We start from the raw sequence: 15277 nt of genomic DNA, 5'->3' as shown, positions 1-15277 counted from the left end.
GAGGGGGTGAACTGTTGCTTTCTTTCTGCGGAAACCAAATTGGTATTTGGGAATGAAATATTTGAAGTGTTCCTCAAGTTTAGCTTTAATTATTTTCTCTAATAGCTCTCAAAAGAATATTTTGGCTATTATAGCTGTTTATTTCTAGGAATTCTAAGAGTGCCAATTTTATGCTCTTATTTTCTGAATGGAGGATTCCAAAGTTGTGATTTAAGGTGTAGTCTAATTCTTTTAAATGATTTGCATAAGTTGAACTATCAGATGTATAAATCTTCTGTTGTTCCTTTATCCTTTTCTTGAAAGATCTTCCTGTCGGTCCAATCTAGATATTTTAAAGTTGTTTGATATCTCTCTTAGTCCAAATTCCGTCTTAAATGAACTACAAAAATATCAGCGTTTTGGAAATTCGTTTCTTTTTATTAAGAATTGATTCATGATGTATTGTTTTAACGTATTCGAGGACTTGATCCATACATTTCAGCGGCGGTAATATGAATGGATGGAATTGAAACAAATTCAATTCTCATAAATTTCAAGACTTAGGTACCTACTTTTATGCGATTGAAAACGGGTATGGCTTTGATAATATTATGATTACCTATATGGTCTGCTCATGTTATTATTGCCCTGACTCTATTTTCAGCATAGTTTCCAGACTGTGTACTTTCTTCTAGTTTACCAATGAAATCAATATCAACGATTGATAAATATTCTCACGTTTTTAAATTTTTAACAATCATGGGAATATATTGCATATAATCCAAGTGGGAAAGCCAAATCAAAAAAATCGAATGAATACGGCAAATTTGAATAACAATCATTATGACTCTTGCAATTGCCTATGACAAAATCAGGAAGATCGTTCTTAGGTCATACTTCATTTGCTATATAATTGTGCTATCATTTTGTGTGAATATTCTGCGTTTCATTCGACATTGAAACTACAGAAGATCGATATGAAGACGATGGAATATCTACATGATGGTCGACTACAGTTAGAACCTTCAGCAAAAATACCTTACCTTACCTCATAAGTCTATAGGTATAGGGAAATTTTTAAAAGCTGAATGTTTTCTGAGAACTTTATATTCAAAACAAATGTTGTGTTCAATGTAATTAGGTAAATGTATGTAGGATCCAGTTTATTGTTCCCTGTAAATAATTGAGATGGTCAACCGGATGCTTGGAGACCTATTAGTCTCTTCAAGTGCCAAGGGCATGACAAATTCAATGAATTTACAGGGAACGAATTGTTATTGTACATAATGTATTTATTTTATTTATTCTTCGAGGTGTCGAAGATATGTCAAGAGTTGTAAATCTTGAAGATATTTATTGGGGGGTTGGTAAGGTTCGAAGACAACACGGTCGTGCCAGATGTGTTACATCTGTTTCTCAGGTTCTAGTCCTTCTAGAATATTCGATTTCCAGGAATCCGCGAAGATCTTTGAGGGCGGCACGGCAAAAGCCCTTATTGGACTAGGGGGATGGTACCTTCCCCTAAGGGTGTGGTCAAACCGAGAGAGGTCTATATTTGAGAGAGGGTAGTTCCAATCGGCAGAGAGCACAGTTCAAATTAAACCTAAGACGGGTACAGACGGTACAGTTGAAATTAAGCCGAAGACGGGTACAGTTCAGATTAAACCTCGGATTAAACCGAAGACGGGTACAGACGGTACAGTTTAACTTAAGTCTAAGACGAGAGACAGAACAAGTTCGATCGGTCAACTTAAGACGTACGACGTAAAGACGTTTAGCGGACTAGATTAAGACGAGTTGCGAACAAGTTAAAGACGAGACGACCGAAAACTTGAAGTACGACGAAAACGTGATAATCGAAGACGTTTCGAGTAATTAAACTAGGGTTAAAGACGAAATTCAGTACCGTAGAAAGAAACTTGTTAATTAAGACGTAATTAGGATCTTCTCAAGACTGGGTTTGTACTGTATGAGTGTGGCTTTGTAAATAGATGTAAATAATTCAAAAGAGTTTAATTATTGCAAATCCAACAGTCACGGAGAAAAAGACGAAAGGCCAGGTAATCGAATCATACCTCTAGACGATCGATTAACTAAGCCTACATGTATTCAATTATTACTGAACCGACGCTTAAAAGCTACTGAACCGACGATTGTACTCTTCTGAATTTTTTGAACCGAGATCTTATCTATTACTTTCTAAGCAGCTGAATGTAATGTTCCTATTTAAAAAGACATAACAAAAAATTTAGAGATATCTAAAATAAAACAACCCCAAAAAAATTAATTCATTAAATCCATCCTGTATATGTGTTATCATCAAGATTAATCTTCTAAACCACCTACCTGTAACTTCTTTCGGTGTTGTTGATGAAGGCAAAGGCGATGAACTCGACCCATTTTTGTTTAAATGGGTTCCTGAAACAATAAAATCGTACGATATATTACCGCCAATAATTAAGATAAAGGAATGTGTAATTTCCAAACTCCACATTTATAGGTATAATAAAACTGCTCCTCTTGTAATGGGAAGAAAATAAAAATACAATAGAATCTTTTTGAGTTTGTCCGAGATAAGTCATATTAATGTAATATAATATGATATGATTTTTGTTATTCATGTTTTCGGAAATGCAGGACATGAAAATTCTGCACCTGAGTATTCACGATATAACTGAGATGTCTATGAATGCTAGTGTTTCCACTAGGCATGCCGTAGATTTTTGAATGATAGAATTTTCAACTAGAAATTGAATGATTTTCTGCATTAGATACCCAATTTTTAAGAGATCTGAAAAAAAGAGCAAAAAGAACCGATTTGAGATTTTTCATGTAGACACAATATAAGAGTTTCAAGCTTTATGTTATTTCGTGTTGTCTCTCTCTCTCTCTTCTTCTCTCTCTATCCCTTATAATGTGCTTGACTGCTCGCCATCTACACAATTAACAAGAAAAATAACAGTTTCCCAAAACAATCACGAACCAATTTCAGCAATTTACTCTGTATAAAAATATTACTTTATATATCATTCTTCAAACTCTATAAAAATCTTTGAACGACACTCAGATTTGTTGCACCGAAATGGAACCTTATTTGATGGTGATGTTAGCGTCATCATAAACATTCGAAATTTGTTCAGAATATGGAAGAAGAACTTTATATTTCATTGACAACATATCCGACCGTTTTTTCATATTTAATCTTTATACAAACGAAAATGAATTTTTCATATTTAATTTTTATACAACCTACAGAACCATCCTCCACAGTTGCTTGGAACTAGGTGCCACGAGCAAACATCGATCATCTCATTTATCGGCGATGTCTAGATATATACAGGGCTGTACTTATTTTTGATCTAAGACTTCACGTATACACGTCAATGAAGGGATGTAGGGAGATCACAGTTATTCATTTCCGATATGATTGGTGGTTCAAAGACTGATTATCAAAAGTATTTCTCATATGCATAACAACTAAGCTCGAATTGGTGTGTGCAGTGATTAGATTTTGTTTCATACTTTTTGAGATATCCGCCTGTTGCTGTGCTGTAAGGAGGCGTTCTTAAAAATTATCGAATTCCCGCTATCTGCCTGTTGCCGTTTAAAAATGAAATACTGATTTTAGATACTGCAAACTTTCTCAATAAATTACAATTCAGTTCCTACCAAATTTTCAATGAAATAATATAATGACATACTATAGGAGATTGTCACGAGCATAGAATAGATAGATAAATAGATGCTTAATTGATTCCAAAAAATTACAGTGAATATTTCCCTCCTGTCAAAAATTCTATGTATATGGAGAACAATTATCGAAAATTACAGCGAATATTTCCCTCCTGTCAAAAATTCTATGTATCTGGAGAACAATTATCGAAAATTACAGCGATAATTGCATTGTAGGAAGCGAAACTGCACTGCGATAATTGTTCTGTTCATAGATGCTTAGTTTCTATGCATCTAACACAGTTCGAATCTATGGCAATTCCATTCTAAATCAGTTTGACAGGTAATGTAACAGTTTATTCGGGAAATATTCCCCCGAATTACACTCGTGCATCAAAATTACCGGATAATTTCGCATTCCAGCGTGTTTTCTTTGAAAAACTGCATTCGGTCATTTTCATTTTTGGAGAAAGAGCCCTCCACCTTCGGTGTCGGGCTCTTTCTCCAAAAATGAAAATGAACTCATGCAGTTTTTATGACAACACGCTGTCATGCAAAATTATCGGTAATTTTGATGCACTTGTGCAATTACCTACGATAATTGCATTGTAGGAAGCAAAACAGCCCTGCGATAATTGTTCTGTTCATAGATGCATAGTTTCTATGCATCTTACAGAGTTCAAATCTATGGCAATTCCATTCTACATCAGTTTGACAAGTTTTCTAACAGTTTATTCGGGAAATATTCCCTCAAATTACACTCGTGCATCAAAATGACCGGATAATTTCGCATTCCAGCTTGTTTTCTTTGAAAAACTGCATTCGGTCATTTTCATTTTTGGAGAAAGCGCCCTCCACCTTGGGTGTCGGGCTCTTTCTCCAAAAATGAACTCATCCAGTTTTTATGACAACACGCTGTCATGCAAAATTATCGGTAATTTTGATGCACTTGTGCAATTACTTACGAAAATAGAACAGGTCAAAACAAACAACAAACTAGATTAGTTGAAAGAAATTTAAATTAAGTTGGGAGAAATTAAAATGTCAATATCAATTGAAATGATCCTGGATAATGGCTATATTTGTGATCAAATTTTAAAATAGATTAGATTAGTACAGGCCTGTGTTAACAGTAGTCCCTGAATTCCGCAAGATTGTAAGGTTCACAATTCATTATGAAAATTTCAATATAAAATATTATTGTTCTATATTCAAAGTTAACGAGAGTCGAGAATCTTGAGATATGTCAAATGTAAACGATGTACGCGCCGCCATCTGAAGTAGGTATCTACTCCCGTTTTGTCTGAAAGTTTTACAGATATAAGAAGACACATCAGGTTTTCTATGCATGTTATACAAAACCCTTCTGTGACAGGTTTGTGATTAGTGGACTCAGTTGACGCGCGTGAAAGATAGACCTAGCAAAAAGAAAATACGCTATACGTTACAGTTTTTCTGGGATAAAGACAAAAATGCAGGCCAGACGGCTGAACATGTATATGGTGTTTAAGGTTATGACACTGTAACTGCCAATTACGCATAATTTTTGTTTCGTTGACTGCATTCCCGCAAATTCGGTGTCAAAGGTGCACCACGCACTGAAAGGCCAATGGTGGAAAATGTCGATAAAATCATGGACTTTGTCTAGTCTGACTGTCATGTAAGCACTGTATCGATTTCTAAAGAGCTAAAGATTGTACAAAAAACCGTTAGGAACCATTTGCAGAACATTGGTCTCGAGAAGAAGCTCAATCTATAGGCCCACACCAGTTAACGCAAAAAACATCATGGATTCAATTTCCATCTGTGAATCGTAACCAAATCGACCCATTTCTGATGCGTTGGGTGACTAGTGATGAAAAGTGAATCATTTACGACAACGTCAAGCGGATACGGTCATTTTGTTGAAAGGTTCTTATGCATTCACCCAGTGCCGTATCTAGGGCGTGGCAAAGGTGGCACTAGCCACGGGCGCCCAAAAATATCAAAAGAAAAAAATATTGGAGCACTAAGCGAAATAATTGTGGAAACATTTTGAATATTGCTAGCATTTCCCAGAATATGCGTACTAAGTCTAAAATAATCACAAGAGATCAACGAAACTTCAATTCAAGGTAAGAAATAATATGAATATGGCTATGTTCAAGCGTGCCATAATCTAATCATAAATATTACGGTCGCGCGTCGGCATGTTGGCTTACCCCTATTTCATTAAGCTTGTCGATATTCCTTCGACAAACGGTACCACCTATTTTTGTGTGAAGTGCGTCTTCTTCTTCTTCTTTGATACAATTTTATAACGATCTTTTTTTTGGATCTTCAGGAGTTATATCTTATCATTATATCTTATGTGTATTTCAATGATTTCAATAAAAATAAATAAATATGTACAGGGTGTTTTTAAATCGTTGCGAAAAAAATTAGGGGGTGATTCCTTGTCAAAAAAATGAGCGGATCCTCCATATAATTTTTTTTTGAGCCCCTTCACATTATTTACATTCCTCCAAAGATAGCGCCCGAAAAGTAGTTTTCGATTTTTTTATTCATAAAAATGAGCGAGCGAGAAGGCATTCAAAACTGTGTTCTTCTATGATTTCAAGGGATAGAAAAAGCCACCTCACCAACTTGTTTGGCAATAACTCTTTCTTCATTCTTCTCTTACAATAAGAAAATTAATCATGGTTAGACTGATCCATTCTCAACAAATAAGATCTCTTGTAATTTTCAGCTAAAATTCTCGGTTGCTGAGAAAAAAATCAACAAATAATACGCCTGAGTTGTGGGGGTTGGAATTATTTTCTACCTCAAATTTATCCAATAGGCTGATGTCAAAATGATATTTTCATTTAGAACTGGTACAAATATAAAATGAATGTAACAAAAAATAACAATTATAAACTTTTCACAAATTAAAAACTACTTTTCGGGCGCCTTCTTTAGGCGGCTGTAACTAAGCAGGTGGAGACTCACAAAAAAGTTTATATGAAATCTCCCTCTATTTTGTGACAAGGATTGCCCCCCTGAATTTTTTTCGCTAGTTACTATTCATATTCAACCTGTATAAAATTATGTATTATTTTACAACTTTAACGAAAATATATTGGATGAAAAAAAATGTAAAATGGGGGGCGCTGTCTAATTCATTGCCACAGGCGCAATAGTACCTAGATACGGCTCTGCATTCACCTTATAGTTCGGACCTAGTACCAAGTGACTACCATGTGTTCCTGTCCATGGCGAACAATTTTGCTGATGAAAAAATCTCTTCAGCAAAGGCTTATGAAAATCGATAGTCTCAATTTTTCGCCAATAGGAAAGAGGGCTTCTATGGAAGAAGCATAACCTTCAAAACGGCAACCAGTTATAGAACAAAACGTCGCATATTTGAACATGAATCGGATCATTCATTCTAAATATGGTAAGAAAGTCTTGTTTTTCATGCAAAAATATTGGATATTTTTTACTACCCCTCATATGTATATTACAGACAAGATGTGTATTTAGGGTTTTTTATATAAGTGTATTATTTTCGATCACATGTAAATAATGAAATGTTAAAACAAATTTTTTGGATTCCTAGAAACCCTCTCATTCATGTGTGCTTAGTTCGTTGATACCTATTCAAATGAATAATCTGAAAACATAAACAAATTCACAAGATAATTCTACGTTTCGTACGAGTATAAGTATAAGAAAAAGTAAAACGAATAAATCAATTATTTACGTCTTTTTTTCGCCATACGAGTCGCATACATCGCAATTTGCGCAGGAAATATTTCCAATTTTCTCTATGGGAATATCTTGTAGAATGTCCCACCCACGTAAAGAAGTGGCAAAATTTTCCGAGGCCCATCATAACCTGAACAATTTCCCCCGGATCCAATTCTTTCCTCTCCATTTTACGGTGAATTGTCGCCATCTGAAGATGTTTCGAAGATATCGTATCGAGTCTGAATTCGTCCGGAATTTCCTGAAATGATTTGCGTTTCCGCTCTGTCGTTGTGTACATACGAGGTATCGGGAAATTCGGCTCATTTTCGCAGATCCTCGAATGCGTCCTTGTTTATATTCGACTGATTCGATTTCGCAGTATGCATACTCCTATGATTGACGAAATGAAATTTTCGGATTTATGGAGAATTTATGCCTCGCTTCACGTTATTGTGGGAGGTGGGAGAGACAGTGGCGGTGGTAGAGAAGAGCCATTTTTGGTAGGGGAAGCCTGGGAAACACGAATATGTTGGCTAAAAAACACACCCAAATTTCTTGTCAACAACAGTCTTTTCATTATTTATTTTTACTAATTTTTGTAATCACAAATTCATTTAGGAATTGAAGAGATGATCAATTGAAGTATAATCATCTCTTCAACTAAATAATTTTTTTTTATTAATTCATTTTCTTCTGTAGTACAGGCTGGGCAAATAAGCGAGGTAAGCGGCTATATCTCAGGATCCACTCATCGTAGAGACTTGCGGTAAAAATTTTTACCACTAAAGTTTACAAGAAAACACACTGGAAATTGTTTTGGAGTTCTTACCTCTACCGCTAGGGGGCGTAATAGCTACCGTCGAGTAGAAAAATGAATTTTACTCGGAAATGTTTCATATGAAGTTGAAGGAAAAATATCATCACTGTAATCCTTGGAAAATTCTTTATCTTTTTGAATTGTCACTTTCCATTTTACGACATCAATTAAGGGTAGGTGAAAGGGAGAAATCTGACTGATTGAAATGCCTGTAACTTCAGTTTGGCTCAATATTTTTGAGCAAATTAGATCTCGTCTGAGAGATAATATCTTGTTGATTGAGAAACTAATATATTCATGATAAATTGGTTAATGCTGCTTGCGATAGAGGGCGCTAAGTCAGAAGTTCATTGTTTTGTTCATATATCTCCGAAATTTCAAATGTAATGATAGGATTTTTTTAACAGAAACAGAAATTCCATCAAATTCGCATGAAAAAACCTCAAGGTCGCAAAGCGATAGTTTCAGGCGTTCTGAAGTTATGGCCGAAAAAAGATATTCATCAACTGATGCACGGCGAAAAACCAAATTGTGTATTTTAGTTCTGGGAGAAACAGAAATTCCATCAAATTTGTGTGAAAAAACTAAAAGGTCGCAAATCGATAGCTTCAGGCGTTCTGGAGTTATGGCCGAAAAAAGATATTCTTTAACTGATGCACTGAAAAACTAAATTGTGTCTTCTTTCAGCCATAACTCCAGAACGCCTGAAGCTATCGCTTTGCGACCTTTTGATTTTTTCATACAAATTTGATGGGATTTCTGTTTCTGTCAGAACTTAAAGACACAATTTGGTTTTTCGCAGTGCATCAGTTGAAGAATATCTTCTTTCGGCCATAACTTCAGAACGCCTGAAACTATCGCTTTGCGACCTGCAGGTTTTTTCATGCGAATTTGATGGAATTTCTGTTTCTGTTAAAAAAATCCTATCATCACATTTGAAATTCCGGAGATATATGAACAAAACAATGAACTTCTGACTTAGCGCCCTCTATCGAAAGCAGCATCAACCAATTTATCATGAATATATTTTTTTCTCAATAAACGAGATATTATCTCTAAGACGAGATCTAATTTGCTCAAAAATGTTGAGCCAAACTGAAGTTAGAGGCATTTCAATCAGTCAGATTTTTCCCTTTCACCTACCCTTAATTGATGTCGTAAAATCGAAAGTGACAATTCAAAAAGATAAAGAATTTTCCAAGGATTACAGTGATGATATTTTTCCTTTAACTTCATATGAAACATTTCCGAGTAAAATTCATTTTTCTACTCGACGGTAGCTATTACGCCCCCTAGCGGTAGAGGTATGAACTTCGAAACAATTTCCAGTGTGTTTTCTTGTATAGTATATCCAAAGTCACTTGAAGGAAGCAGAATATTTTGATTATGCAAGGGTTGTCCAAGCTTCAAGAAATTCCTTTGGGGTCAGTGAATTTATTATCTAACAATACTTTCAAAGTATTTAGCGGTATTTAACGGATCGCGGTATCCACTTCAAAGGGACATCTGGCCAAGCATTTTCATGGACTAGTTCAAGTGACTTTGGATATACTATACACTTAAGTGTTAAAAATTTTTACCGCAAGTCTCTACGATGAGTGGATCCTGAGATATAGCCGCGTACCTCGCTTATTTGCACACCCTGTACATACATAATCTCTTCTCCATATTCACTTCAAGCTTATTATTGTGAAAGAAATTTAAGATCTGACCAAAACCATGTTCTGGCTTCGTCTTATATCTTTGATATATCTTCCGTAAAAACTAAAACCCTGACATCAGAGAAACTAATTATATCTGCCTGTTATCCAATATCAAACATTCCTTTAACATAAAATTAAAAACAATCAAGGACCAAGCATGAAACTAAACAAGCTATGAGCCTGTCCCCAGCTCCTTCTATTCTCCAATATCTTCATTAATATTGCTTGGTCTACTGTGTCAAAGGCTTTCTGCAATTCTGCAGATCGACAAATATCCCTAAGGTATGGATATTATTGTCTGTGGCATCAGAAATAAGAGTAATTAATCTAGCAATTGCATCCTTTGTAGATCTGTATCTTTGAAGTCCGTATTATCTACGCGATAATAAATCATATTTTGTCAAGAAGCTAACTATTTGGCTCTTCAGAATCCTCTCGAAGATCTTCGCAAAAGTAGATGGTCTATAATCTGCAATTTCAGTATATATTTAAATTGTTGTTTTCATATATGAAAATCCTCATATTCTGTATTTTTTGTACAATTAAGTTGTTTTGAACGTATAAGAGCTTTGACTGGCTTTGAGTTGTCTCATTTAACATATGAAATCTGAAATATTTCGAAGGATGAACAGAAGTAATTATTACTTTATTATCAAATTTTCAGATAGTTTATGTTTATGTATACATTTTTCGGTAAAATCAGATGATATTAGCTAAAGTTTTTTCCTAGAAAACTCAAATTTTGAATGATTTCATGGCATCCCTCAAGTTCCACGGATTGTTATGACATGATGAATTGCGCGACCATATGTCTGTCAACTATTCCATTGTTATGTATGCTTCTTCAGGAATATTGATATGGATAAGTGGATAGTGAACATATAAATCAGCTATTATTATTCCATTGATAATTATATTCGAATATTTGGGACATTGTGCAAGGAGAATTCCATCCGAATGTGTGCAATTTCAGAATTTTGATTAGAAAAGAAACTCAAATGATTAGGTTAGACTGACTTTTATTTAATTTCAACAGTCGTGGAGAAGGATAGGACGAGTCATGGAATTGGATAATAGTGTACTTTTTTAAGGTTAGAATGAAAATCTGATGCGATTGAATCATTCCGAGGGCGAGCCGGAACTTGGCTTGAGGAATCGCGAGCATCGGATATCTCAGAATATCTCAGATTTACACAGATTTCATGGGTATATTTTATTATTATGCACTTGGAACTCTCCGGTCACATATTCAGTTTTTCAGTTACCGTGTGGGTTTCTTGAAAAGAATTACCTTCCACGTCACTATATATTGCCAATTTCGACAAAAAATCATTCTTATCTCAAGACAATATTACTGAATTCTGAGTTTCTTCGCCCAGGACCGATTCTCAAAGCGATGATTTTTCGAATCCTCTGGTGTACCAGAATCGCTGCAGCCCCCTAATAGCGAAATTTCAGGGTCTGAAAGTACTCGAAACGAAATATAGTTATCGCAACACCCCTCATCCCTATTCAAAATCAAGGGGTTGTGCTCACCCCCGTCAGGGGGTTGAAATATCAAGGATGAAAATAGCGGAAAAGTTGTTCTCCCTCGTTTCAGAAATTGACGGGTCCGAGCGATTTTCCACATTTTTATTTCAAAGTCGGAAAATCGAGGTGTTATGTTTTCGTTGGATCACTCTGTATATAACACCAGTTCATTCAATTTTAAACTCGCGGGTAGAAATCAATGCCCTCTGCACATCTTTGATAAATATCTATTAACGCCACATCGATGATACCTATTATTAAAGACAATTTTCATATATGATCGGTACGCCACTGACTAGGTAGAGATGGAGGAATAAGAAGAATGAAATGAGGAGATTGAAATGCTACGCAGTTCGAAACTAATTAGATTTGTTCCGTCTCGTCACTCTTGGTTCGTATTCGTACGTGGTTTCGAATTGAATTGAATATTTGTATAGAATAGCAAACATATTGTCGTTCCATCTAGAAATATTTATGGACGTATAACCATGAAAGGAGATATTTGAACAATACCATTTGACAGATATTGCCACGAGGAAGGAAAGAGATTTTTGAGCGAATTCGAAATGATAATAATCATAATATCTGTTTTTTACGATCCAGCTTTTTGAATTACTTCTGGTATCTGCTGATAATAATAATAATAATAATATTTATTTACTTCACAGTATAAACATACAGGAAAACGTCGAGAATAGCAATAATATCAAAATTGTCAAAAAGGACAGTTTAACAGTTTCACAAATAACAATATTTTTGTACAAACATGAAATATCAAACATCAAAAATATCACAGTCGAAAAGTTCAGTCACCTCATACATCGCCGTCCTCAATAGCACCCTCTTCACCTCCGTGCTGAAACGTTTTTCATTTAGAGCCTTTATACGATCAGGTACCATATTGTAGAATACAGGACCCCAGTGATCAACAAATCGCTGAGTAGATGCCAGACGATGGAAAGGTGTCTCCAGGGCTGCCTTGTTTCGCGTATTATAGGCATGTCTGTTTGAATTTCTGGGAAACTGGTGGATGTTTTTGTGTACATATTTGAGGCAGGTGTGAATGTACATACATGGCACGGTCAGAATTTCTCCGGTTACAAAAGTTTCCCTGCAACTATCCCTAGGTGCAAGACCATATAGTGCTCTTACTGCTCTCTTTTGAAGTCTCAACACCCTCAATGCCTCGGATGTCGCTCCCCATAAAAGGATACTCTGGGAGGCTACTGCGTGAAAGTTGGCAAAATACGCTTGACGAGCTACTACAGTTGAAGCACACATTTTCATTCTTCGGATTGTGAAAACTGCCACTGATAATTTTGATATCAGAGAATCTATGTTGGTCTTCCAACCTAACCTATTTTCCAGATGGACTCCGAGAAACTTGATGGGTTCAGATGTTGGTACCGAGTGTGAAAGCAAGAGGTGTTGTGTTTTGCTCTCATTCACCTTCAGTTTGTTGGCCTGAAACCACTCCGCCATGCGCTCCAAGACTGTTATCACATGATTTCGTATCTCCGCAGCGTTCGCGCCTCTGACCATAATTGAAGCATCGTCGGCATACAGGGTGCCTCCATAAGTTTCAACACTGCACATCAAATCATTGATGTATACCAGAAATAAGATCGGCCCGAGCACCGAACCTTGTGGAACACCTATCCTGACACTTCCAACACTCGATCGATAAGATGACTTATTAACTGGTAACTAGACCAAATATTTCATTGAAATATTTTCTCTATTTCAGTATCATAATGACTTCTTTACAGTTCTAAAAACAGTGCTGTAATGAACTCATTACAGCATCGTTTTCAGTTATATTTTTCGTTTTGTGGTCTATACCTATACTGACTTCAAATCCTATCGAATTTGAACAAACGTCAATAATTGTCAATATAATATAATTTGGATATAGTGAAATGATTGGCAACATATTATTCGCAATTTCTCTTAATTCTGGTAGTCTTAAATCGACTTCGTCAGAAATGATTCACGAATTGGATGCGTGATTGTAGAATATTTCAAAATTTGAAACGTACGATTCATATTCAAATTACGTAATCTGTCACTTTTAGTTACAGTCACACCAACTGCCAAGATACAATACAAAAGTCACTAGAATGTATAATCTGAATTTTTCATTGAATTTCGACAATATTTCACAAAACTTGACTGAAATAGAGAGAATATCATCTAATACTCGTTGCAGAAGGCAATTCCAACACTCATGCGTTCCAATTCGAATTTCGCATTAGTGTTGGAATATGAGCCCTTTCTGCAACTTGTTTCAGAATATACTATTGCCTCCTCCAAAATTACTCAAATTTTCGATAAATTTATTTATTTTCAAGTTTTTTGTATACAAGTTTTTATCACAAAAACAATAAATAATAAAATTTTCAATCCTATCACTTTCGTATATTGTGTCATCTGATTTTTTTCCAATATGTAGATGATAGCTAATAAATTGAATTCGAAAGAGCAGTTCGGTAAGGATTTTCAATAATCGTTTTAGTAATCGTTGTTTGCGAAGGATAATAATGCCCAGAGTACGAAGAAGTTCATAATTCCGGTTATTTACTAACTTTGAACGAGGACGATAGTTAGTATTAGTGTAAGGAAGACTAAAAATCATATCACGAGGTTTGAGCTTATTTCGAAAGCAAAGATGAATTTTTCTAGAATCTAAAGAAAAGGAGAAAAAATTGAAAGTTGCGATTGTGTACCTGTATCACTCTTGAAGGTGACTGTGTAGACGAATAAAGTCGATATTTTAAGAAAAAATGTGTTTTTATTTGTAAGGTTTGGGATTTATTGAGTGAAGTGTTATGCTCACAAAAAAATGTAATCAACGAACCTTTACATTTTTCATTCTCATATTTGGATATTTTAGCATGCCAAAACTGAATATATCTGGTCTTTATAGAAGAGAGCATTCAGAAATTGATTCATAATATTCATAAGCGGAATTTAGTGAATTAGTTGATATTCATTCATCGGAATTCTAAGAAAGTTCTTCAAAAATTATTAAGTAGAAAAAAGATATAATAATTTGAAGCTATATTACTATGTATTAATAGATATAATAATTTGAACCTATATTATTCTTAATTCAACTTCAATCTCCAGGAAAGTAACGAAAAAAAAATTATGATAATTGAATTAATAAAAGAGATAATAATAATAATATAATATTTGACTTCATCAGGGGACTACAATGGGGATGTTTCTCCAATCTCGAAGAAATTTCAAGTGATAAAAATATGTTATGAAAGTTCCATCATTGTACCTATAAAGAATAGATGTATTCCTCATAGAATGGTTCTATAATATTCTATATATTTACTCCGTATATAATGTATTTTGTTTTTGATGATCTTTTGTATGGAACAATGATATTCAGAATACTAGAAGTCTATACCTCTATATGGTTCAACGAAAGGACTGTTCTAGCCTAAATGAGATTAATAAAATACCTATTTTAGAAAAAAAAAGGATAAAATTAATTTCACGATTCTTTTTCATCGAAAAATTAGACAATAAGAATGTTTGTTATATGATGACATATTCTCAGTTGAATTCAATTGAGAAATGAAATGTTCGATGATAGCTTGTATTCCAGTTGAAGTTAACCTGCGGAATCTATCAAAGCTCGCAAATATCTTTCACTCAGAATTGATTTACATATCTTCGAGAATATCCAAACTAAATTTCGAAATTAGATATGATTAATATGAATTTTCGACCCAAACAAATTCAATTTGTTTACGACACAATATTCGCATTCACATGGATCGTCGATATCATTTGTCAAATTGATGTTATAATCAATTATCAGTTACTTGGACATCGAAAGTCTCTCAGA

General features: G+C 34.7%; 1 protein-coding gene across 5 annotated transcripts in view; it reads right to left on the bottom strand.

Annotated features, from left to right (window-relative positions):
• The window catches only part of LOC123671943 (probable 3',5'-cyclic phosphodiesterase pde-5), a 338133-nt gene that overhangs the window by 104400 nt on the left and 218456 nt on the right, over positions 1–15277 (bottom strand). For all 5 annotated transcript variants that reach the window (XM_045605841.1, XM_045605846.1, XM_045605842.1 and 2 more), the window contains one exon: positions 2326–2397. In XM_045605841.1, the coding sequence (XP_045461797.1) occupies positions 2326–2397 (72 nt within the window). The remainder of the gene's footprint in view (positions 1–2325; positions 2398–15277) is intronic.

Source organism: Harmonia axyridis, chromosome 2, assembly GCF_914767665.1.
Source record: "Harmonia axyridis chromosome 2, icHarAxyr1.1, whole genome shotgun sequence".
Taxonomy (NCBI): Eukaryota; Metazoa; Arthropoda; class Insecta; order Coleoptera; family Coccinellidae; genus Harmonia; species Harmonia axyridis.
The sequence above is the reverse complement of the archived record's forward strand: the minus strand, read 5'-3'. Positions and strand labels throughout refer to the sequence as shown.